At 41.6% G+C, this 26,120-nt stretch overlaps 1 protein-coding gene across 2 annotated transcripts in view; it reads left to right on the forward strand.

Moving 5' to 3' along the window:
• LOC117425197 (uncharacterized) overlaps positions 1-22,522 on the forward strand; it is a 43,060-nt gene extending 20,538 nt beyond the window's left edge. For both annotated transcript variants that reach the window (XM_034904537.2, XM_058994002.1), the window contains exons 3-11: positions 8,413-8,485; positions 10,503-10,682; positions 11,523-11,678; positions 14,612-14,863; positions 15,387-15,767; positions 17,695-17,952; positions 19,814-19,920; positions 21,582-21,637; positions 22,013-22,522. In XM_034904537.2, coding sequence (XP_034760428.1) covers positions 8,431-8,485; positions 10,503-10,682; positions 11,523-11,678; positions 14,612-14,863; positions 15,387-15,767; positions 17,695-17,952; positions 19,814-19,920; positions 21,582-21,637; positions 22,013-22,043 — 1,476 coding nt within the window. In that variant the 5' untranslated portion in view covers positions 8,413-8,430 and the 3' untranslated portion in view covers positions 22,044-22,522. The remainder of the gene's footprint in view (positions 1-8,412; positions 8,486-10,502; positions 10,683-11,522; positions 11,679-14,611; positions 14,864-15,386; positions 15,768-17,694; positions 17,953-19,813; positions 19,921-21,581; positions 21,638-22,012) is intronic.
• The last annotated feature ends 3,598 nt before the right edge of the window (positions 22,523-26,120 follow it).

Raw genomic sequence — 26,120 nt, forward strand, 5'->3', positions numbered from 1 at the left:
ACAAATTCAGATCGGTGACTCGGAACAAATCAGATAATCCTTGTGTGTTGGCTTTGCTGTGGGGCAGGTAGCAGGACACTCTATATCATTCTCATTGTATTACTATTATTATTCTTTCACTTAAAGTTCAAAATACAGTGCTCTCTCTCTCACTCTCTCTCTCCCTCTCTCTCTCTCTCTCTCTCTCTCTCTCTCTCTCTCTCCCTCTCTCTCTCTCTCTCTCGTCACCACAGGAAAACAGGTTTATAGGTTACTGGTTTTTTAACTGTTGATGTCGAGGAGAGGCGCTGTGCAGGTGTCAGCAGATCAAACACAGATAAAGAATGAGAAAAAAAAAGAAATCTTGATGCTTCTCGTGCTTGCCTTCCTCAAAAAACCACAGCAGCAATGCCACGGCCTCAAAGCTGTGAGCAAGTCCTTATACTGTATTTCTAAATAAATAAAAAATTAAAAACATAATGAAAAACAAAACACAAGTTTAAAACTGCTGTTCTGTGCTTAAAATGAACTTGTTTTAATTGTAATGAAACTATAACTGTGCGTTTCTGTCTTCTTTAAATATATTCAAAAATGTCTGTATGTGAATCTATATATTTATACTCATATGTGTGTGTGTGTGTATGTGTATATATATATATATATATATATATATATATATATATATATATATATATATATATATATATATATATATACACATAGAGAGAGAGAGGAAGCAAGAACCAAATTAATTAATTCTATACTCAACTCCTACCCTTTAAAACACAACCCATCAAACCACTAAACTAAAATATGTTCAACTGCAATGAACTAACCGCAGCACACTAACTGGGGAGGATCCTGTGGTCAGTGCGGAGGACATTACTAATGGCAGTCTGCAGGATAGTTTAAATGGCAACGTATCAATGCTTCCGGATAGACTGCAGGTTAGATTTTAAGATGGTCTTGATTTCAGCAAACACAATGTATCAGTCTCCTGTCCTCAAAGGATTGCAAAACAAGAAGTTAGTCTAGCGATCCATTATTTTGTTAAATTAATACAGCATTGAGCTAAACATAGTTCTGAATGTGTAAATCAAATAAAGTACATTGGCATTCATTTGAATGCTGTCCATTGTAACTGCTGATACTTAAAAAGGTAACTTTTACGGTAACACTTTATATTAAGCTGCTGCCTATTAATTTTTTTTTATAAATATATAATATATGCTTAATAACTATGTTATAGAGTGTTAATAAAGCATTATAGATAGTTTATAACCATGCAGTAGCCATAAACAGAATTATGTTTAAACATCCCAAAGTATAGGTTGCTAAGAACTGTCCCCTTCATAAACACGTAATTATGTCTATGGTTATTGCATGGTTATAAACCATGTATAATATTTATTTATTTATTTATTATTATTATTATTATTATTATTATTATTATTATTATTATTATTATTATTATTATTATTATTATTATTATTTCTTAGCAGACACCCTTATGTACACCCAGGGCGACTTACAGTCGTAAACAAACAAAAACAAACTTTAACACTCATAACATAGTTATTAAGCATCTATTATACATTTGTAAAACATTAATAAGCAGCACCTTAATATAAAGTGTTATCCTTTTGACACTGCAAAAAGCCTGTATGATGGATTTCATTGACTATTTCTAAAATTAAGACGACTGTCTGGATGATAATTAGGACCGTTTCCTTAATTTTCGCTAAATATTCTTTTCAATTTCAGATACTGAATATCTTCGTATCGAGTTATAGAGATTCAATTACCTGTATATTTCACTCTCTTTAGTGCTGAAAGGGTAGCTTAATATCATTAAAAAAAAACATGTTTTAATTTAAAACGTAGCCTACTGTAAAATGCGGCTATTCATTTTCACATGAAGCTTATTAGTATAATTATACACAAATGTAATAAACGTCTAAAATGATAGAGCTGTATAATTCTAGTTGAAATGTGCAGTACAAGAATGCAGCCCCCTCTCACGCGAGGTAGAAATGAGCAGTTTATATATTAATGTGGTGCTAAAGAATGACTGCTTTATTCTGTGAGTGCGCATCACACTCAAGTCTTTGTATTTGTGAAAGAATTTGATACCAGCACCTGTAATATGAATTCACAACCTCAAAAAACAAACAAAAAAAACGAGATACAGCTCTGGTCTCGAATGTGTTCCTGTTTACAGGGTGCCAGCCAGCACGCCCATCTGGGCCCTGTGTGGGCAGCAGGTGGTTAGGCTGCTGTTCTAGGTGGGCTCTAGGTGGGCATATTGCTGGGTTCTTCGTGGGCCCCAGTTGGGAAATGCCCTGAAACTTGACCTTCTGGAAATGTGGGCTGTGTAAGGGCTCTGTGTGGGTTCCCTCACTAAAAACCCGGATTCCAACTGGAACACATGTGGATGCTTCCATTTGGATTTTACATAAACTTTGGATATGTTTTATTGCTTTTAATTGACACACAGAATTCATATTCCTGTATGTCTATTTCAATATTGTATGATTTGGTGTTTTGTCATTGCTTGTGTTCTTAAAATTTTTAATATGTAGCAATTCCTTCACGGCCTCTTTGAAAGTCACTCGTTTTTATTAAATAAAGTTTAACCTGAAACATTAGACACATTCAAATGGTATATTAAATTATTATTATTATTATTATTATTATTATTATTATTATTATTATTATTATTATTATTATTATTATTATTATTATTGATAATAAGAATAAGAAGACTGGATAGCTCATTAAAACATTTGAAAGATTTATTCATACTCATTATAATTGTATATTTAATATATTTAATATATGGATATCCCATATAATTGCTGTAATTGCTTTTAAGAACATTATGAGGTGATGTTTAAGTGAAATTGAAACTACTCTTGAAATTGAATTTGCTTTATCAGAAATCTGTTTCCCCATTCATATTTATATATTTACAGTGGCATATGTGCCTCAAAATCAACGCTTTGTTAATATCTTGTTCACATATTAAACTTTAAAATGACTTTATACAATGGATAACAGATTTAAATGACATAATGCACATGAGACAAAAAAGCATACACTATATTGACATATATCAAATATAAATGTGGTGTTTCAGTGTGTCAATTAAAAGCAAGAGAACGTATCCAAAGTGTATGAAAATTCCACATGGGAGCTCCAAAAAACGCACGTGTATCCCAGCTGGAACCCGGGTTTTTAGTGAGGGAACCCTCGTACACAGCCCACATAGGACCAATGCAGGACCTATCCTTCAGCCCAGTTCCGCTTGCCCAGTTGGGGGCCACATGGAGGCATTTCTACAGTAAAAACTGAACTAGTTCGTTTCTGAATTGAAGCAGTCTGAAAAATGGCCACTAGGGGGTTGTGCCGCAGATGTGATGAGAGATTTCCTATTTACTGTCGTGCACTTACAGAAAGGAGGACAGAAATTACAGCAGCTTCACGCTCCCTAGTGGTCATTTATAAAACCACTTTCTCACTTGAGATGAATTCAGCTTTTAGGCGTGGTTGAAAAGTGGATGATTACTGTGTTGCTGGAATAGTGAGCATGCCTGGTCAAAACGACCTGTACAGACACAACAAAAGAGAATCACATGTAACAGGATATTAAACATGGGAGAAGATACATGTTCTGAAAGTGTGGATTCAGTGCTCCCTGTTTACTTCTCTGTCTGACTTGCACCTCAAAAAAATAAAACACAAAGCATTGAAAAAGTGAACCAGCACAGGGCTCTTGTACAGGAAAAAAAAAGCTTTCTGTGGAATAACCACATTTGTGGTATTAAAAAAAAAATCTAAACATACATATTTATTAATGTGTTGATTTCAAAATAGGAAAAAAACGGCCTTCCTTCACCTTTACAATTGAGTACCAATCAATGGCAATTTTTGAAAGCCGATTGGAAGCAAATTTTTGTCTCATCTGGGGTGCTGACATTTTACTACACTAACAATGAAAATGTTGCAAAACTAGCAAATGCAACTGATTTGTCACATAGACGTGACCTTTCCTTAAACTCAAGAGCTATCACTGTGGAAACTGGGATTTGTATTTCTTTGTCTAGTTTAATCAGAGATTACACCTTGCCCAGGACTACAATCCCACAATCCACTGCATGTATGATGCCTTTCTAAGGAAAGAGATGTGTAGTTTGTTTGATCACGACAGGTTTAATATTAAATAACTGTCAGATTGGTTTTGATTAATACCCAATAATGGTGTAAACAAGAGCAACCGAGGGACCGCATTGTTCTCTGTTGAGTAATTAACAGATTTTGTTTCATTTAATGAATACCGAACAACATCACATTTCTTAAAGGTAATTACTCAGAGTATCAGGGCATCCCTAGTGATCAATACAAGTATCACACACCTCTAGAGATCAATACGAGTATCACACACCTCTAGAGATCAATACGAGTATCACACACCTCTAGAGATCAATACGAGTATCACACACCTCTAGAGATCAATACGAGTATCACACACCTCTAGAGATCAATACGAGTATCACACACCTCTAGAGATCAATACGAGTATCACACACCTCTAGAGATCAATACGAGTATCACACACCTCTAGAGATCAATACGAGTATCACACACCTCTAGAGATCAATACGAGTATCACACACCTCTAGAGATCAATTCGACTGTCACACATCTCTAGTGATCAATACGAGTGTCACACATCTCTAGTGATCGAATAGTGAGATGTGGAGCGATCACTGTGCAAAGTGTCCCTTTCAGTGTAAAGTCTGGACAGTGTTTTGTGCCTCTGTGTTCCTTCAAAGACGGGGTGAGAAATGCGAGCAGGTTAAATGGAGTGCTGCTCTGTGGCTGCTTTGAAATCTGAAGGAAGTTGGGCACAGAGGGGGATGTAAAAATATATTTCGCAGAACAGAGGCACCGCAGAGGGGGAAAAGAGCAACCGAAGACAAAAATATCGACAGCCCACCTAAAAAAACTCGAGTGAAACCCACCAGCTTCATATCCGCTGCTTCAGAGGCATGCACACCAAGCCATTCTCTCACCTCCTGTCAGCACTGGCAGCATTATCAAAGCAGTGCTAACCACATCTTCTTTACAACCCATTCTCTTACCTCTTATTAGCTTTATTAACACTATCACTGCCTCCTTTTAAAGAAGTGCTAACCATTTTTTTAACCAAATGAATGTATTTAAAACAGCGAAAAAACAAAACATTCTAAGCACAGTAGCCCTTCTAAGTTTATAACATTACATTTGCGTGGTAATTTTGTAGTTTTCCCCTATGCTTTGCCCATGGTTTTACTATGCATTTACCATAGTTTACCATGCTTTAATATGCTTTACCATACCTCTCTGTGCTCTACAATGCTTACCTGTGCTTTAGAATGTATTCACTGTGCTTTGTTACACTTTGCTCTGCTTTTACTATGGGATGATTTATAAGGGTTAGTTTATGATGGTTTGTTTATTAGCATGCTTTAGCATACCTTGCTGTGCTTTGCAATGCTTGCCTATGCTTTACCATGCTTTCACTGTGCTTTATCACATTCTGTCATGCTTTGCTGGAAAATGTTATAAGGGCATTATTTCCTTAGATATCTAGAACCAGTTTCAGCACAGAGAAAAGACATGAATTCCTGGTTGCCAGCATTTAGAAATCTGAGTTGTGTGTCGCTGCAACCCAACAATTATTGAAGCAGGGAAGTTATCAGTGCTCTCTGAGAGCAGCGCTCCTCGTGAAGCAGGTTCTCCCTGTGGAGAGCGCTGTGTCTCTGTGCTCTCATATTACTTAGAGCAGCGCTCCTCGTGGAGCGGATTCTCCCTGTGGAGAGTGCTGTGTCTCCTCGCTCTCGTATCACTCAGAGCAGTGCTCCTCGTGGAGTGGGTTCTCCCTGTGGAGAGTGCTGTGTCTCCTCGCTCTCGTATCACTCAGAGCAGTGCTCCTCGTGGAGTGGGTTCTCCCTGTGGAGAGCGCTGTGTCTCCTCGCTCTCGTATCACTCAGAGCAGCGCTCCTCGTGGAGTGGGTTCTCCCTGTGGAGAGCGCTGTGTCTCCTCGCTCTCGTATCACTCAGAGCAGCGCTCCTCGTGGAGTGGGTTCTCCCTGTGGAGAGCGCTGTGTCTCCTCGCTCTCGTATCACTCAGAGCAGCGCTCCTCGTGGAGTGGGTTCTCCCTGTGGAGAGCGCTGTGTCTCCTCGCTCTCGTATCACTCAGAGCAGCGCTCCTCGTGGAGTGGGTTCTCCCTGTGGAGAGCGCTGTGTCTCCTCGCTCTCGTATTACTCAGAGCAGCGCTCCTCGTGGAGCGGATTCTCCCTGTGGAGAGCGCTGTGTCTCCTCGCTCTCGTATCACTCAGAGCAGCGCTCCTCGTGGAGCGGGTTCTCCCTGTAGAGAGCGCTGTTTCTTTGTGCTCTCGTATCACTCAGAGCAGCGCTCCTCGTGGAGCGGGTTCTCCCTGTGGAGAGTGCTGTGTGTCCTCGCTCTCGTATCACTCAGAGCAGTGCTCCTTGTGGATCGGGTTCTCCCTGTGGAGAGTGCTGTGTCTCTGCATTCCATTTGCTTCAAATCTTTATTTTAGCAAAGAGTTCTGATTCACACAGCACTGGATGCTGTGCCTTGCAGATTCAGCAACTATTTACACGGACTCCCTAAAACTCAGTGCATTCTCTAATTTACATTCCATTCAGTTTATACCCCTAAATGTTGCTATATTAATCATGCAATGAGCTCATGCAATTTCCCCTGGATGCACACCAGCCAACAAAAAAAAAAAACTGATTCAATATTTTAAAAAAAATACACATCTTTAGCTTAAACATTTATCGTTAGACACAACAAATGTGGCACCTAGTTTGTCTTGAGGAGAAAGACATCTCTGTTGATAACAGCTTACAATATTGGTTTAGTTTTCATTGACCCCTACAAGAAGCTGTTCATTGAATGGCTACACATTTCTGTGTCTTGCAGGCACTGGCTAACACCAGTGCCACGCCCCTGGAATAATCTTACCTTTCCGATTCAGTTATTGGAGTCAGGGATGAAACGAGCCATACAGCATCTCAGATCCACTCAACAAACATGAGAGGAAATCATCGCCTTGCGATTAATCAAGATACTTTCTTTACAAGATATATCCTAATAGAGGTGTGTACAACTCTAGAATGAACTCATTTTGATTCATAAAATCGAATGAAACCTGCTGAATAATGTTACATATCCAGTACTTAATGAAAAAAATGACAAATTGAAAAATGTGACATTTCGAAATCTAGCATTAAATACTGTGCTACTAATTATGGCTTGTGGTAAACTTTGCAGTTTCTTTGTTTCATGATGTTAAATAAAATATCTAAATTATGTTCACATATATAGACATATTAATTATGTCTAAATCATGAAATGCTAGGTGATGCTAAACTTTGGCCACAGAAGAACACAGGCACTTCAGCACAGCTCATGGCATTCACCAAGTGGTTCTTGAATGGATCCCCTCCCTGTCTTTTAACAAAATGGTCTGTAGTTAAATGATCATTTGATCTGGTTATGCATAATACAAGTAGCCTATCAGGACCATCGCATTTATCATGATGCATGTCATAATACTTAGCATACTGAGACCCCTACAGACTGAGGAAGGCACTAACCCAAGGTCTTGTCTGCTTAATTCAGTGTTAGGTAGTGTGTCAGTGAGTCTGTGTGTGACTGTGTGTGTGTTTGTGTGTGTGTGTGTGTGTGGTTTGCGCAGTATCTCTGGTAGAGTGCTCTGTGTGCGTGTGTGTGCGTGTGTGTGTGTGGTTTGCGCAGTATCTCTGGTAGAGTGCTGTGTGTGTGTGTGTGTGTGTGTGTGTGTGTGTGTATGTGTGTGGTTTGCGCAGTATCTCTGGTACAGTGCTGTGTGTCAGGTAGTGTGTGGTCAGGAAGCTGTGTGTGGTCGATTCTATGCTAGCTCACACGGCTCTTTCTGGTTCGCCCACTGTGCTAGCAGAAGCCTTTCATATCTCTGCCTCCCTCCTTCCTTCCCTCTCTTCCTGCCTCCCTCACTCCCTCCATAGCGATACCGTCACTGCCCCCCTTTAAATGAGCGCTTACCATGGCTTCTTTAAAACCCTTATCCTACCTCTTATTAGCATTAGCAACATCACCACTGCTTCCCCTCACAGTAAGGCTAACCAAGGCTTTAGAATCCAGTCTCTTAAACATATTCGGATAGTATTGCATAATATAATTGGGGATGAGCAGATATTTCAAAGACAATGCTGTTGAATGAAACATGGCTAATCAGTCTGCCTCGCTGCAGACTGGAACCCAGGGCTCCAGAGTGGGGTGGAAGGCAGGACTGCGAGGCCAGCGTAGACTCAATTCCCCGGAGTGATTTGTTTGTTGTGTATGTTTTGTTTCGTGCAGATGTTCTGTTGAGGAGAGATGTGTTTGTACGACAGGAAGGCTGTGTTCGTGTTGCTGTGGGTGTGGTGTGCAGGTGAGTTCCAGTCTCTTGTGTTGATCTGTGTAATCATGAGTGACGGATTTAAAAACCCTCACTTGTAAAGAGTGTTTATGTTGTGATTATTTTGTGTTAACACTGTAACCTATATTATACAAGCACCCCCATATTCTACAGTATAAATGTGCAGAATTATCCCACCAGCAATATCAATAATAATATTATATTTATTGTCATATTTAAATATGTTTGTTTAATACATGTTCAATAGTGTTTGTTGTTGAGTGTGTATATTAATTGGACCCAGCAATGGGGTAAGGTTGAGCCTTGATGTAATACACTGCATTTCCATCTGAGAATGTGGCTGGAATTGAAGAAACTCTGGACCTTGATTGGAGAAAGACTGTGACTCATAAAACTTAACATTATATTGTATTTACTATTGTATTTACATTTTAAAACAAATACTGTATTTGTAAATAAATAATAAAGTGTTTTTTTGGTAACACTTTATTTTAAGCACTACATATTAGGCATTCATTATATACTTATTTGTGATTAATTAGACATAATACATCATGTATAGCCTCCTAATAAGAGTTTGTTAGGTACTTGTTATGCTTATTCTCAAACATGCCTTACTAACAGGTTACTGGACATTAATAAAAATACAAAATATTTTTTTTGCCAGGTTCATTAATGTGAGTAAGAGCTTCATGCGGTGCCTGGAGTCTTCACTTCAGTATACAGGTTACACAACTGATTAAAGATGCCCTGGTGATAATTGCTTCTTTGTGCATTATTTGCTAGATCAAAGCTGTATTAATGACATGTGCTGCTAATAAGTCCTTAAGTAATGTAAAAGAAACCTTCACTTCAGAATAGGGGCTGCAAAACCCTTTATTAATTACCTATATGCTTCTAATGAGCCCTTTATTGGAAACAAAGTCCATCTCTGATATAGAGTGTTATCCATGCATGGTCCACTTCGTTTTGTTGCTTTATTACCAAGGTATTAATCATATACCAGCAGCTAGTAGGCCAGCTAATATGGCCAAGAACAGTTTTCACTTCAGTATAAGGCATGCAAATCCTTTATTAATGTCCAGTAACCTGTTAGTAAGGCATGTTTGAGAATAAGCATAACAAGTACCTAACAAACCCTTATTAGGAGGCTATACGTGATGTATTATGTGCTAATTAGTCACAAATAAGTATATAATGAATGCCTAATATGTAGTGCTTAAAATAGTGTTACCGTTTTATTTTTTTAATGTTGTCTGATTCAATTGCAGCCTAAATTTCTCCTTAGACAAGTTTACCACAACAATTTGCTTTTCCCATTCCCAATACTATGTATTTAACATAGTGTACCATGATTTACCATCGTTTTTAATATGCATTACCATACTGGAATTACAATGTGTACCTCTGCTTTACAAAGCTTTCACTGTGTTTTATCACACTTTGACATGCTTTCACTGTGCTTCGTCACACTTTGCTATACCTTGACTGTGGGAAACATTTAAAAGAGTGCTGATACAGGAGTGCTCACTCCTGTATCTCCTCCCAGTGGATGGCATGGTGTGTGTGTGTGTTGCTGCTCCTGTCTAACGGACCCTGTGCTCTGCAGTGGATGGCAGGGTGTGTGTGTGTGTTGTTGCTCCTGTCTAACGGACCCTGTGCTCTGCAGTGGATGGCATGGTGTGTGTGTGTGTTGCTGCTCCTGTCTAACGGACCCTGTGCTCTGCAGTGGATGGCATGGTGTGTGTGTGTGTTGCTGCTCCTGTCTAACGGACCCTGTGCTCTGCAGTGGATGGCATGGTGTGTGTGTGTGTTGCTGCTCCTGTCTAACGGACCCTGTGCTCTGCAGTGGATGGCATGGTGTGTGTGTGTGTTGCTGCTCCTGTCTAACGGACCCTGTGCTCTGCAGTGGATGGCAGGGTGTGTGTGTGTGTTGCTGCTCCTGTCTAACGGACCCTGTGCTCTGCAGTGGATGGCAGGGTGTGTGTGTGTGTTGCTGCTCCTGTCTAATGGACCCTGTGCTCTGCAGTGGCTCTGGATGCTATGGCTGCCAGTAGGAATGTGTTTGGGGTCGTTGGGGAGAAGGTGGAGTTACCCTGTGGGACCTTGGCACATAGCAAGTTCAGTGTGGTGTGGTCATTCGGAAAACAGGAGGGCAGTCAACCACAGAAATTTATCAAACAATCTTTCCCAGGAAGCCAGAGAAAAGGTGAGTTTATTGAGCAGTTTTTTTTTCTTTATACACGTTTGTATTCTACTAAAAAAAACTGTCTCACAGCTAAATGTTAATGGGAAATATGATATGATTCCTTCTTTGTTAGTTTACTACATTCTCCGAGTTTAGTTTCATAAAAGCTGCTGACAGACAGTTGACAGTTACACAGTGCCCACAATCCTGTTCAGTTTGACACAACAATATACCATATTCCATTTTTTTCTTCTAAAAAATTGTCTTTATCTTAAATTTGAGTACAGTATAGTGATGCATGTATTAAAATTGCCAATAAAAGACGTGATAAGCCCGAGTACACAAGCAGCAACGTAACTGACTGCCAAGAAAAGACTAGCCAAAATGTCACTGCCCGATCTCGAATCATCCATGACATACAGGCTGCCATTTTCAAAGAGTTTTCTTATATGCGTAATTGAGGTTGTATCTTTGTAAATGCATTTTTATTCAATGTTCTATTTTTTCCTCAAATTGAGGGTGGGAAATTTGGGTTGCATCTTAAATTTGTGGGCGTATTAAATTCAAAGGAATATGGGTAATTCCTTCTTAGTGTCTGTGTTAGTCCATCCTTCCAGAGGTCATTTCATTCACGCTACAGACAAACAGACAGTGCCCCACAGTCGAAGTTTGACACCAAAATATGATTCCTTCTTGGTGTCTGTATTTGTTTACTACATTCTGGAGTTTAGTTTCATGAAAGCTGCAGACAGACAGACAGACAAACAGACAGTGTCCCATGCTCAGTTTCAAATGAAATTTAGTTGAATTTCAATTTTTAAAAAATGTAAAAAAAGAATTGAAATAAAGTTTGTTTTCCAGACTCGAGTGACATTGCCAAGAGATCGACCCTGAGTAATCAGGAAAACTCCCTCATCATCAATCCTGCAAAAGCAGAGGATGAAGGGTATTTCCACTGCCTGCTGTCGGGGGATACCGGTAGCAAAGAGAACAAGTACAGGCTGCGTCTGCTTAAAGGTGAGTGCCTCACCAGGCTCTAGATATCCCCTCCCATCTCGGGGCCCCGGTCTGTCCCCTGCTGTCAGCTCTGCTGTGCGGAGTGTAGCCATGGGGTTCAAATCCCCTTTGAAATGCTGATCTTGGCTCTGGCCCCCAGGGAGCGCTGTCTGCACTGGCCTTTGCTCTCCAGCGGGGTTAAAGGGGAAATCAGGCTGGGGGGGGGGGGCTAATGGGAGTTCTCCTCATCACTCCAGACAGAGCCCCCTAAAACCAGGGGTTGCTTTGCTGGAAGAGACAATTTGCTGTCAGGAAGAGTAGGGGTAGCCTATGCAAATTGATCTGTCCTCCTGTCAAACGTACGCATGTCAGAGATGGGTCAGCTATAGCATTGTTAATAGAGTTTCAAAAACTGGTTGTTAAGGGCTTGAACCTAATAATCAAATAATCGGTTCATGCAGCTTTAGTCAGTGATGTCATCAACGCAGGAGTCAATACCATCAGCAACATGAAGATCCTTCATTTCCTGATCTTGTAATAAAAAGATCCATGACAATGATAACGTGGCACTGCATTTGTATCTACTCCGTCTTCATGTACACAGTAATGCTGCAGATGCATTATGAAGCAGTAAGGATGCTTCTCAGACTGGGTTACAGAGGTTCCCAGTGGATTCCAGTCAAAACATTCAAACAATCAGTCAATCAATATTTATTTTATAATGCGCCTTTCATAGTGGACCACCATCACAAAGCACTTTACAAGATAGTGAGGAACAATGCAAATACATTAAATACAGTGAGATACAAGGCATAGTACATTAAATACAACAGTAAAAACAATACATTAAATACAAGCATATTACAATGCAAATACATTAACCACTAATAAACCAATAATAATAATAGCAATAATAATAATAATGTTTTCAAACCTGTGATTGCTATAAAATGTTAACATATGATGAATAAAACACAAATAAATGCTTCTGTGTACAACATACCCATGTTCAATATAGAGATAAAACAAGTTGTTTTAATGTCATTTTTAATTTTTTGTTTGAACAATGAAAACAAAAACACTGCTAATAACGCAACTAACAATAATAATCAGTAAACAGTAACTGTCAAATAAAAATCTAACAACATCAAAATGTGTGCCAGTATTGACTTGCTCTGTGCCATTAATTGAAATGTTCAATACAACAGAACCTGGGGTTGCCTTCGCAACCACTGCACATTTTTCTTGTGTCCTTTCTTTTGTTTTAATTTTTGTAGCAGACCCTGCACCTTTTTTGAGGTCTCTGCTTCCCTTGTGTTGGAGGGATAGTCACAAATGTGTGTACAGGGCTACATTGCTCAGGCATTGTGATGGATCTGGCTGCTGCAGACACCTGCTTTACTGCCTTGTACCCAGTACTGTGTTTTGATAGTATTTTGTCACAGCACTGCCATTTCAAACCAAAGAACTTCCTGTTTGCAGCTGGCTTACCTGTAAAGTAGCGGCATGCTCTTTTAAGTACTCCAATGGGGAACACAAACTCTCAAGTTCCACGGCGGGGTGCACATCTGTGTAAACAGGTGCAAAATCAAATGATGAACAGTTGCGATGTTTCTTCACTGTTCTGGTTATAAGCGGGGCAAGTGTGTCGATGATCTGAGGGGCACCGCATCATCAGCTAAGGACGGGAGAGTACCAGTTAGAGGGGATACAGAGACACATTCTGATAGTATTGTAAGATTTAGCAGATTATTGGGATGGAAGGAAATAACAGCATCAGTAGTAGCTGAAGGTGCGGGACGATTACTACTGGCAGTGATTAAGAAATGGTCAGAGAGAGAGATCCATGACTGAGAGATTGGAGATATCAAGACCCCTGGTGATGAGCAGATCCAAGGTGTGTCCATTGATGTGAGTGGGAACGTTGACACATTGAGGGATTCCAAGACAGTCCAGGAGCATGACAAAGTCAGTCACTAGAGAGGAAGAAGGCAAATTGACTTGGATGTTGAAATCGCCTAGGAGTAGAATTTTGTCAGTTGAAGTGCAGATTAGGGAAAGGAATTGCGAGAACTCAGCAATAAAAGCAGAGTTATTCTTTGGTGCATGATAGATAACAGCAAGGGTGAGGGACATGGGAGAGGGGAGCTTGATAGCAAGAGAAGGCTGGCATAGAGAGAGCTGAGGCAGCAAACACAGAGTTAGCAATAACAGCAGTGCCCACACCTCTACCAGAGAGGTGTGGCTTGTCAAAGAGCGAGTCGCCAATTAGGGTGGATAGATGTAGTGAGGTCTTATCATTTACAGACTGCCAGGTTTCTGATAGACAGAGAAGATCAAGATTAGTATCAGTTTGTTGAGAAGCAGAGATTTGTTAATCAGAGAATGGCAATTTAGGAAAGAGAATTTACAGTTTATAGCAGGCAGTACAGGGGGAGAGTGAGTTAGTTGCGGTATCTGAAGCAAGTACTTACCAGTATCCATTCTAGGAGAGGAGAAAGAGAATCCAGACGTTAGGTGTCAAGGTGGGAATGAGACCTCTGGTAACCATTGGGAGAGACTAGGAAAAAGTCCTCGCTCCACCTGTCCTCTCTCGGACTACCACAGCTGCCCTTGGTCATAGACGGCTGGTATTCTAAGACACTGTTTGCCAAGTTATACTATCCTGTCGGCCTGAAGCCGCATACTTCACACATGTTTCTAATCAGCCTCCCAATTCAACACAGCCTAGCACACAAAGGAAATCTAAATTACAATTTTTAAGTGCAGTCTGGTTATCTTAGCAATCATTGATTTAAACTATCAAATTAACTGTAATTCACATACATGTTTCAATGTTGTTTCGGTTTACAGCCAGCGACTGGAAGCACACATGTCTTCAGTTACATTTACTAAAAAACAAACACCCCTGCTGCTTCATGTCCTGTTTGCTGATTGATCTGTTTTCTCGTCAGTCCATGCAGACCCAGACGGCCCTGTCCTAAGCTCTCAGAGTGTGACTCTAACCTGCGATGTCAAGGACATTTCTGACTTGGCCATCAAGACCAGTTGGCACGACCCCAGAGGGACTCAGATGATGGCTTCAAGGAAGCAAGAAAATAAACTTGTGCTTAATAATTTAACTGCGAAGGTTTCCGGGGACTGGAAATTCCGAGTGGAATACAACAACAAGACTGTGGAGGCCACGTACAGGATGGTGGTCATAGGTGAGCAGGTTAAAGAGGTCTTTCATACCATCTCCATGTGATACCCTACTGTGTGTGTGTGGGAAAAGCTGGGTAAAATTACTGTGGAAATGTACCATTGTGGAGATATCAGGTGGGGAAGTACTGTAAAGCCATATATATTTGCAACCAGAATATTTGGCGAATCACACCCATAAAACCTATTTTGCTCCAGAAATGTTGGCGACCTGTTGCAGAACAATGTATGTTTTGTTAGTGGAATTTGATATTCTTGCCAAAAATGTTTGCATTTTTTTCCACAAGTGAAAAACCCATAATAAAAGGCTTGCAAATATTTATGGCTTTACGGTATATTAGCGTGCACTGAAGCCTATAAGCATAGCATGGTAAGTTCAATGACAAACGATTCGACTAAAAGTCTTTCTCGGTATCTTCAATGTAGATTCAATGACAAGTGTTTCCACTAGAAGTCTTTCTCAGTGTCTTTAATGTAAATTTTCTCAGCGGTTGTTTTCTCTCTTCCTGACACACGTTGATGATTCAGGTTTCGTCGACCCGCAGCCTGTAATCAGATACACCCGTCCTCGAGCCAGCGTGCTCCTACCCTGCCTGATTGACAAGGTGATGGGCACAGTGAAGTGGGACCATGTCATCCGTGCTGGCCTGCGAGGGGTGGAGTGGAGCTTCATTCCAGACACAGGCAAAGAAAGAAAGATATTGTCTATGAACACGACCGGGGCAGACATCCCCTGGGTGATCCCGGGGCAGAACCACAAGTTCCGTTACAGCACCTCTGAGAGGAACTCCATGAACTTCTCCTTGCTCATCTCGGATGTCAGGCCAGTGGACGAGGGGGAGTACCGGTGCCATACCCAATTCCAAGGAAACAATCTGACATCCGTGGTGCATCTGGAGATCCTGAAAGGTGAAGAATATTCTTAACTCTAGGATGCAGCCCTAAAATATTTCACACGGTTCCAGTGGTCTGGTTTGGAAGACATGTATAAGCAATAATGTATATTTGCTCAAAAAAGATGACTTATTGATCCCTTTATTAAATAAGATGTTCAATATCTTGTATAAGGTCATGCAAACTCCTGAATAATGTATACCAAAGAGATTTATGCAAACAATACAAACATATTTACAATAATACAAATGCTCTAAATGCTATAATGGTGTGTATGTTTTCTTCTTCTCTTATTGCCATGTAATAAAGACACCAAGACACCAAGTGACCCGTGAAGAGTTTGAGAGTGGAAACGCAGCATTTTTTTTTAATAGACCACTAAAAGGGAAAGGTCCAGAAATGCCAGAATCTTGTTTTTAGATACTTTCCATACTTTCTTCTTACTTGCTGCTGGTCAAAGTTTGTACAAACAGATCCCCGGTATCTTTGGGTGATATTGTTGTTGTTCCAGGCGCAGGACCCGGTGCGTTCCTCATTATGTTGTGTCTTGGTGTTTTGCCTTGAGGTGGAGGATTTTCGCTCCAGTACATGTCATTGTGGATGATTTGAATGGTCCGTGCTGAGAGAGTCATAGGGATTTTCAAAAAACAATGTTATAGCATCAAACTCGTGGTATAGGAATGAGAGCTTTAGTAGCAAGTGATTTTCAAACAAAATGTGTTAATTAATTCAGTCTGTTAATGCTTTGAAATTGAGTCGATTAAGTCGTTAATGAACGCATTTTGTTTATAATGAATTGCTCTAATCATGCCTTTTCTCTGGTACTCTTTGCTCGCCTCCGTGATAAATAAACATGATTAGAAGTAGCCACCGAACACTTACAGTATTATAAGAACATTTTATATGCATACAAACGTGTGAAGGTGAACGTGTACATTGTAAATAAAGTGTGGGGGGAGTCTGACATTAAATACGTTTAGGCAAATTCCATGTCAATGACCTAGATCACATTCCTAGTGCGTTGCTGTGTGTCCTTGACACCTGTTCTATAGATTAGACACAGGTGTCAAGTCAAGGATGCGTTGAAAATCTGCAATCACCTAAGGAAACTTTATTGTAATATTTAATATGCCGTTTTCTATATTTCAGTTGCATCATTCAATTAAAATCTACAGTAGAGGTCGGTTGTCATATAATGTACATATACAGAATTCAAATAGGCTACAGTTGCATTGATAATTTCTGGTAGTAACATTACACTCATCATTTTAGAAAGACAACAAACGTTCCATAAGGTTACAAATGGTTAAAATAAGTGAACAAATCTCATTCATAACCACAACTATAGAAGAGGCTAACATATTTTCATAACTACAAATATTGAATTATCGAGGCAGTCTGTAAGAAATTAAACTTGTCCTGTACACTCTCTCTCGTATCGTCAGCGTCAGACGCGGTATGTGAGGTGAGTTATATACTCTTTCGTTAATTAAAACCCTCTTTTTCCAAGTGCAGATTAACTCCTGATGAATTATGACAATTAACACGGATTTGCTTTTAAATCCCCACACAAACAAAAGAAATAGTCGCAATAAGCCCTGCTCGTTAAGATATTAACATTATTTTGTAAATCAACATCATTTCAGAAATCACATTCGCACAATTATTTAATAGAAGAAGGATCATAGCAAAATATGCATCTGTAATGAAATGATTGCACTACAAAAATCATGGGGGTCTCTTGGACCCTGGACTCCTGGGTTAAAGGAGCGCTGTCTCTTAAAGGGCTGCTTGGTTCAGGGGTGGAAATACCGCGGTTTATTTTAACTGAAGTGTTCCCTCATGAATGTTTATAAGTGTCGGGTGGCTGCCTCTAATCAAGTTGAGAGTGTGTTTCATTCTCATGCAGAGCCTGTTTCTAACCCATGTCCTCATGCTGTAGTTATCTCTGAGCCTGAAGGCCCCATTGTGGAGGGGACAGGAGTCAATCTGTCCTGCGTGGTCCGGAAAGAGGCCGCAGAGTTCAAAGCAGAATGGAGCGCAGCCAGGGGCCCCAAACAAGAGATCCAGACCCACGCTGTAGCCGGAGGACTGGCGCTGCGTGTGGACAGCTTGACGAAGGAGCAGGCCGGGCCATGGAAGTGCAGCGTGTTTATCAAAGGACACCTGCAGACCAGCCTGGAGTACACGATCACTACAGGTGAGGGAGGGGAGAGCTGCAGACCAGTCTGGGGTACACGATCACTACAGGTGAGGGAGGGGAGAGCTGCAGACCAGCCTGGAGTACACGATCACTACAGGTGAGGGAGGGGAGAGCTGCAGACCAGCCTGGAGTACACGATCACTACAGGTGAGGGAGGGGAGAGCTGCAGACCAGTCTGGGGTACACGATCACTACAGGTGAGGGAGGGGAGAGCTGCAGACCAGCCTGGAGTACACGATCACTACAGGTGAGGGAGGGGAGAGCTGCAGACCAGCCTGGAGTACAAGATCACTACAGGTGAGGGAGGGGAGAGCTGCAGACCAGCCTGGAGTACACGATCGCTACAGGTGAGGGAGGGGAGAGCTGCAGACCAGCCTGGAGTACATGATCACTACAGGTGAGGGAGGGGAGAACTGCAGACCAGCCTGGAGTACACGATCACTACAGGTGAGGGAGGGGAGAAGTGCAGACCAGCCTGGAGTACACGATCACTACAGGTGAGGGAGGGGAGAGCTGCAGACCAGCCTGGAGTACACGATCACTACAGGTGAGGGAGGGGAGAGCTGCAGACCAGCCTGGAGTACACGATCACTACAGGTGAGGGAGGGGAGAGCTGCAGACCAGCCTGGAGTACATGATCACTACAGATGAGGGAGGGGAGAGCTGCAGACCAGCCTGGAGTACATGATCACTACAGATGAGGGAGGGGAGAGCTGCAGACCAGCCTGGAGTACACGATCACTACAGGTGAGGGAGGGGAGAGCTGCAGACCAGCCTGGAGTACACGATCACTACAGGTGAGGGAGGGGAGAGCTGCAGACCAGCCTGGAGTACACGATCACTACAGGTGAGGGAGGGGAGAGCTGCAGACCAGCCTGGAGTACACGATCACTACAGGTGAGGGAGGGGAGAGCTGCAGACCAGCCTGGAGTACATGATCACTACAGATGAGGGAGGGGAGAGCTGCAGACCAGCCTGGAGTACATGATCACTACAGGTGAGGGAGGGGAGAGCTGTAGACCAGTCTGGAGTACATGATCACTACAGGTGAGGGAGGGGAGAGCTGCATACCAGCCTGGAGTACACGATCACTACAGGTGAGGGAGGGGAGAGCTGCAGACCAGCCTGGAGTACACGATCACTACAGGTGAGGGAGGGGAGAGCTGCAGACCAGTCTGGAGTACACGATCACTACAGGTGAGGGAGGGGAGAGCTGCAGACCAGTCTGGAGTACACGATCACTACAGGTGAGGGAGGCCGTCATAAACACCCCAGATACCCAGCATGCAGCGAGAAGATGCAGCTCTTTCAAACCAGGGTGCAGTTTACGCCTCATTGATTCATGGAAATGGTAGTATAAATGAGCACAGTTTAAAGTGCAATTGATCCTGCAAGGTATTTTTCTTTACTTGAAAATAAAACTGCTCAGCCACAAAAGTTTACCATAGCAAAAGCATATAGCACAGCAGAAGCATAGCAAAGTGTAACAAAGCACAGTGAAAGCACAGCAAAGTATAATTAAGCACAGTGAAAGCATTGTAAAGTGTAATAAAGCATAGTGAAAGCATGGTAATGTATAGGTAAGCATTGTAAAGAACATTGAGGTATGGTTAAGCATATTAATAAACATGGCAAACCAGGGTAAACTATGGTTAACACAGATAAGGGAAATCATGGTAAAACTGCAAAATCGCCATGCAAAAATACTGTGGTAAACTCTTATAAGAGAGTGCTCGATCCACAGGGGGTGTGTTATATAAGGGAGCTATCAATCCATGGGGGCTGTGTTATAATCTGACAATGATGCCAGGCTTGTTATCATCCTGAATGCTGTTTGTTTTTCTCTTCTTGTCCTCAGCGAGGCCCCCTGTAGATGTGTGGTTGGTTCTGCTGGTAGGGGGCGCTGTGCTGCTGTGCACTCTCCTGGTCCTGCTCATCTACTGCTTCGTCAGGAGACGCCCTGCGGTGAGTTTGTGCGACTGACACCGTCTGAGCAGATTCACACTGACTGATGGGGGATTGATTCCAAAATCCCCTTTGCAAAGTTTACCACAGTGATTTTGCAGTTTTCCCATGGTTATACTATGCATTCACCACGGTTTACCCTGGTTTGCCATGTATTTAAATATTCTTCACCATACCCTTCTGCATTACAATCTATGCTCAGGGAGACGGCAGGTTTTTGTGGGCCACAGGCAAAGGACCTCCAGTTTTTTTTTTTTTATGGGATTAAAATACTCACAGGTGATGTCACAGGCACTGATCGAGTTTGGCTTGTAAACTTTTTTTCAGATTCAAAAGAATAAACTAGAAAGGTATTGAGTCCGTGTGGCAAGCTGGCTTCACACAGCACTGCGAGTGACTGAAAGCTCTGCCTGCACGCTTTAATAAATGAACAAAATAAAAAGGTTAAAGAAATGAAAAACACTGCAGACAAAACAAACGACGCGTTGGTCAAACAGACAGACACTAACAAAGGGGACGAACACTAAACACACAACAGGTATCACAACCGTTATCTTCAATTTCGTTTTAATTCTCTCTCTCTCTCTCGTTCCTTCTCCCCGAACACCCAACCCCAGTGAGTGAAACATTCACCCTTTTATGCAGCTGTACCGAGACTGGAATGCTAATCAATCATTCAATTTGGAATCTCGGTACATCTGCACGTGAAATACTTTGTGAGCTTCCTGTGCTTCCATACAAATACCCCTTTTAATCTGCACGTGAAATGATTTTCCCATTCGGGTGTGTAAATACAAACATACATTTTAAATCACTCATGCTACACATAGCCCCATTATATTCCGTGCAACAATACCTATACACCAACATTAACACACCACATGCGACAAATAAACATAAAATACACACAGGGGCGGGGCATAACGGTGCTGATAAAGGTTTCCCATAGTAAAAACATAGTCAAGTGTAAGGAAATGTACAGGAAATGTAATAAAGCAGAGTGAAAGCATGGTAAAGCACAGAGAGGAATGGTAAAGCATATTAAAAAATACATGGCAAACTATGGGAAATGGGGAAAAGCATGAGGAAGAGTGCAAAATTACCATGCAAACAAACCCCCTGGTAAACTTTTATAAGGGCTCCTTGAGCATGTACGGGAATGATAGTCAGTCAAGAGACCGGAGACACTCCAGTGCAGTAAGGAATCATTGCGTAAAATAGCTGCTCTTGTTATTACTGCTCTGAAAAGAACTGGGGAGGGGCGATGCTCAGGAGATAGTGTTACGCTGTTTAAACTAGGCACTGTGTTTTCAGATAACACTGGGGTAAGGTGAAGAGACTGCCTGTGTCAGCCTGCCTGCATGTCTGTCTGTAAGCCTGCATGCCTGTCTGTCACACCTACATTTCCCATTTATCTAATGATCTAGTTAGGATGAATCTTGCTGAGGGCATTCTTTGGCACAGGCTATTGACAGTATCAGAATCTGTGGGCGTATGGAGTCTGTCTGTCCGCCTGCCTGTCTGTCTGTCTGTCAACACACCACACAGCATTTCAACAAACACAATCTGGGCCTCCTAAAAACAATATTCTAGCACTATTGATCAATCAGTTCTGCTTGCTTTGTCTCTCCTCCTGAGATACGATCTTCTCTGTGTTTCAGAACCCCATGCATAGAAGACCAAGAAGAGGCCGAACAAAGTATTGTAAATGCAAGCAGTGAGTCGCTGTTACTTCTTTGATTGTTTATTTGTTAATTACAGAGCATATAAACCACTGCAATAGCTGGTAGAAACCTACAGGGAGACAGTACAGTGTTACTACAACGGTATTGCAATAATGGTTCTGTATTATACTGAGGGGCAATGGTAGCACAAGCATAGGGCAGCTACAATGGGATGCTACTGGTAGAATCACAGTATGCTAACTACACCCTTCTCAAATGATCTTCCATGGCGATGCAGTCACACAGAGAGTGGCACTACTATAGTTCTGTATAATACTGAGGTCAGTGGTAGCACAAGTATATCCAATAGAATAAAGGAGCACAGAACATGATTGAATTTCACTGTTTGTTTTTGTTTTTGTTTTCAGTCCCCAACCAAAAGCGTTCTACCGAGCCTGAATCCCAGGAGGCCGGGACTTCCGACACTGCAGCCAGGAATTCATTATTAACAACATTAACAAGCTGGTCCTCTACTGGCAGCTTTTACCTGTCACATCTGGAGCCCTGTTGTCCTGTCCAGACTTTAATGAACTGTTTTAATAATAATTACTCTTCAATCTTCAAAGCTCCTTATCCTTAACTTGAGAGAAAGAGACAGAGTGGCAGAGAGAAGGGGGAGAGAGAGAGTTTGAGAGAGAGAGAGAGAGAGAGAGAGAGAGAGAGAGAGAGAGAGAGAGATTGAGAGACTGTATAAATGTGTTACAAACAATTTCTACTTCACTGTTTGTGAGGCAAATTATATATTAACCATTTCTTACTGTCTGTCAGATTTTGTGCAGATGTGCATCTGTATCATATAAAATGTACATATTGCTTTGTTATGTGATGCATTTTAATATACTTTATTACGTTCATTAAAAACAGTATTCAAAGTTTAATTCATGATTATTGGTAGTTTGTACAGTTGGAGTGCACTGTCTGTCTGTATGTCTGTCACAACGGGACTGATTCACCTGCCACAGCACTGTCAATAGGGTGTACACCATGGGACTGATTCACCCGCCATAGCACTGTCAATAGGGTGTATACCTTGAGACTGATTCACCTACCATAGCACTGTCAATAGGGTGTAGACCATGTGATTGATTCACCCGCCATAGCACTGTCAATAGGGTGTGAACCATGGGACTGATTCACCTACCATAGCACTGTCAATAGGATGTACACCATGGGACTGATTCACCCGCCATAGCACTGCCAATAGGGTGTATACCATGGGATTGATTCACCTGCCACAGCACTGTCAATAGGGTGTACACCGTGGGACTGATTCGCCCACCATAGCACTGTCAATAGGGTGTACACCACGGGACTGATTTACCCGCCATAGCACTGTCAATAGGGTGTATACCTTGGGACTGATTCTCCTGCCACAGCACTGTCAATAGGGTGTACACCGTGGGACTGATTCGCCCACCATAGCACTGTCAATAGGGTGTACACTGTGGAACTGATTCTCTTGCCATAGCACTGTTAATAGGGTGTAGGGACATCTTCCATTTCAGTGTTATTGACATCATGTTGATTTCCAGTGCTAATACGAGGTAAGAAAATGTATTTTAAAGAAGCCTTGGTTAGAATCTTCAGCTCATTTTGCCTTCATAACAATACAATAATCTGAGCAATGGTTTCCTTGATCAAGGTCATTTATTCAGGAACCAGCCTGAAGCAACACTTAGCAGGATAAGCCTTAACACTGTCACTGAAGAAGTCTTTCCTGTTTTTACCTGATGCTAACTTCAGTCATACAGAAGATTAATTCTAATTAAAGGTTACCTAAAAGGAGAGGTGAGCCATGATATACTATAACAAAGGGAAAGCTATGCATGCATGTGATTACATAACTAATATCCTACTGGGTGAAATGTTAGTTGAAAAGCTGTTCTTGAAAAAAAATGTACTTATTTTATTTCTTTTATTAATCAAATTGCATTCAGTGCAATTTGATTTGTCCTTGGGAAACAATTAAAGAGTGCCCATTGTACTTCCACATAACTTACGGTAGCCTATTCATTGCTGAGTCATTTCATGTATTATTATAGAAGTTGCTTTGTCACATATTAGTGAAAAACATCTTAGATACGGAATCCGATATTTCAGGACAGAAGCCTTGCCTTTAAGAAAGAGCCTCTACCTGCTGTTTGTTTCTTGTTTTTGTTTAATGGAAACAGTCCCCATTGTAATTGCATTTAACATACAGTTTTATTGCTAAGTGATTTTGAGAGGATCTCTTCTATTTAATACTATATAGAAGTTGCTGATTGCTTGAATGTTGTTGTGATTGCATATTTCAATTCCATTGTTTTGAATAGATTCCTAGTAAACCATTCGCTCTGCGTAACAAACGCAATCTGTGAACTTCAAACCAAGTAGCTAAAAGAATTTACTAATATATATATATACAGTGCTCCCTTGCTATAAGGCTCTCGGTTATAACGCGCCTCGGATATAACGCTCCTACAACATGTCCCCCAATTCCCTATACTAGTGATTAATGCAATATTTCTACAGTAAATAAAGTACCGGTGTTGTTCAAACTGTAAACAACTTCTCGGTCTAACTTCCATTTCTGTCTCTCCCTTTTGATACAGTATCTGAACTGAAGAAAAGCTGCGCTGACACTTTATAACACAGACATCTTATTCAGCATTTGTTTGTGGCCTATTTTTTATATCTGTCCTAATGTATTTACTTTTTTGCTGCGAGAAGAGCTGCAGCTTTCTCTGGGAGACGAGATGCTTCAGCTTCGCTTCAGCCCCACTCCGGCAGCCGAACCTGGGGCGAGCCCATTCCCTCTTCCCCTCGCCAAACCCGCTCTCCTTCTCGCACTTGGTTTGCTTGTCTGTTGCTTCGAATTGAACTCCCGACCGCCGTTTAACCAGGCTATTTATAGTTTAAAAACTGCTAATTAAAATGATCCATGAATGAGAATGTTACCTTTTTTTTACAAAAAATAAATAAAAGGCGTTGATTACATGGTGCTTTATGCACGGTTAATTCACGGAAAGTTTAATTGTTGCTTCACTATATGACACTGAAAGTAAATAACTGTATTTAAAGGAAAACTAATACATAATTAACATAAGGGCTACATTCTCCCCCTTCTTAATGTCTGGACCTAACTATTTACAAGTGGCTTGTCACTCCCACTACTGCAGCTAAGGTTGTCTTTTTAGCTACAACTGGGACATTTTGCTAAGGGATTGCACCATAAAGTAGCACACTGACTCTTCTCCATGATAAATGTCACTGATTTGAATGACCATTACCCGGTGTACTATGGTCAAAGGCACGTCAGATGGCTTTCCAAGCTCATCATAGGTTAAACGGTTGACTGGCTTCACCTCAGTCTTGGTAGGATGTTCACATGTAGGATCCACATCCTCAGCCAAAGTAGGGAGGTCTCCCTCTTTAGGCTCTGTGTCCACCACAGGGTCTTGAATTGGGTGTCAGGCATGCTCTGCCTCCCTTTCCTCCAAGGTAGTTTCTCTGTCAGACCCCTCAAGGGAAGAACTGGTCTCACTCTCTTCATTCGAAACACTTCCAGGTAACACAAATGTCCACTGGAAGACGAGCCTCTCGCCCAAACCTTAGGGGAAGTACCCATTAGCATCATTCTTGGTGCAGTTATAAACCTGCACTAACTGACTGACATGCTGACTCCATCTCTGCTTCTTGGACAGCTTTAGAGTTTCTAACATGGTTAGTAGGGTCCGATTAAATCTCTCGGGTTGCGGGTCCCCTTGAGGGTGGTACGGAATAGTTCTGGACTTCTGTATTCCCAACATACTTAAGTTAATTTATTAACTGACTCACAAAATTGCCACCCTGATAAGAGTGGATTCTGGCAGGAAATCCATAATGCGGTTGTGGCTTTTTAATCTCTTGTGGGGAAGGCCTGTGCATACCGGGTAAAATGATCTGTAATGACCAGGATGTTGGTTATTCCCTTAGTCAGGTTCTAGGGGCAGAAAGTCAATACATACCAGATCTAAAGGTCATCCACTGGTAATCTGGTTCAGCGGAGCTGCTCTGTGGGGTAATGTCTTGCATCTTATACATCTTCCACAATTTTTGATGTATTGGTCCACTTCTGACGCCATCTTCGGCCAGTAAAACTGATCTTTAAGGAGCTGCGTAGTTCAATCCACTCCCATGTGACCTAACTCAATGTGCATGGCTTGTAATATCATCGTTGGGTATTTTTTGGGCAGTACAAGCTGCTGGACTTCCCTGCCATAAGTCCTCTTAGTCACTCTGTACAATAGGCTGTCCTTCACCACAAGTTTCTCCCACTCTCGCAATAGCAGCTTGATGTTGGGATGTGTGTTCTTCACTGACTGCAGCAAACGACAACCTCTCACAACTGAACGACCACCTCTCAGAACTGAACGACCACCTCTCAGAACTGAACGACCACCTCTCAGAACTGAACGACCACCTCTCAGAACTGAACGACCACCTTTCACATCTGAA

This window comes from Acipenser ruthenus, chromosome 20, assembly GCF_902713425.1.
Source record: "Acipenser ruthenus chromosome 20, fAciRut3.2 maternal haplotype, whole genome shotgun sequence".
NCBI lineage: Eukaryota > Metazoa > Chordata > Actinopteri > Acipenseriformes > Acipenseridae > Acipenser > Acipenser ruthenus.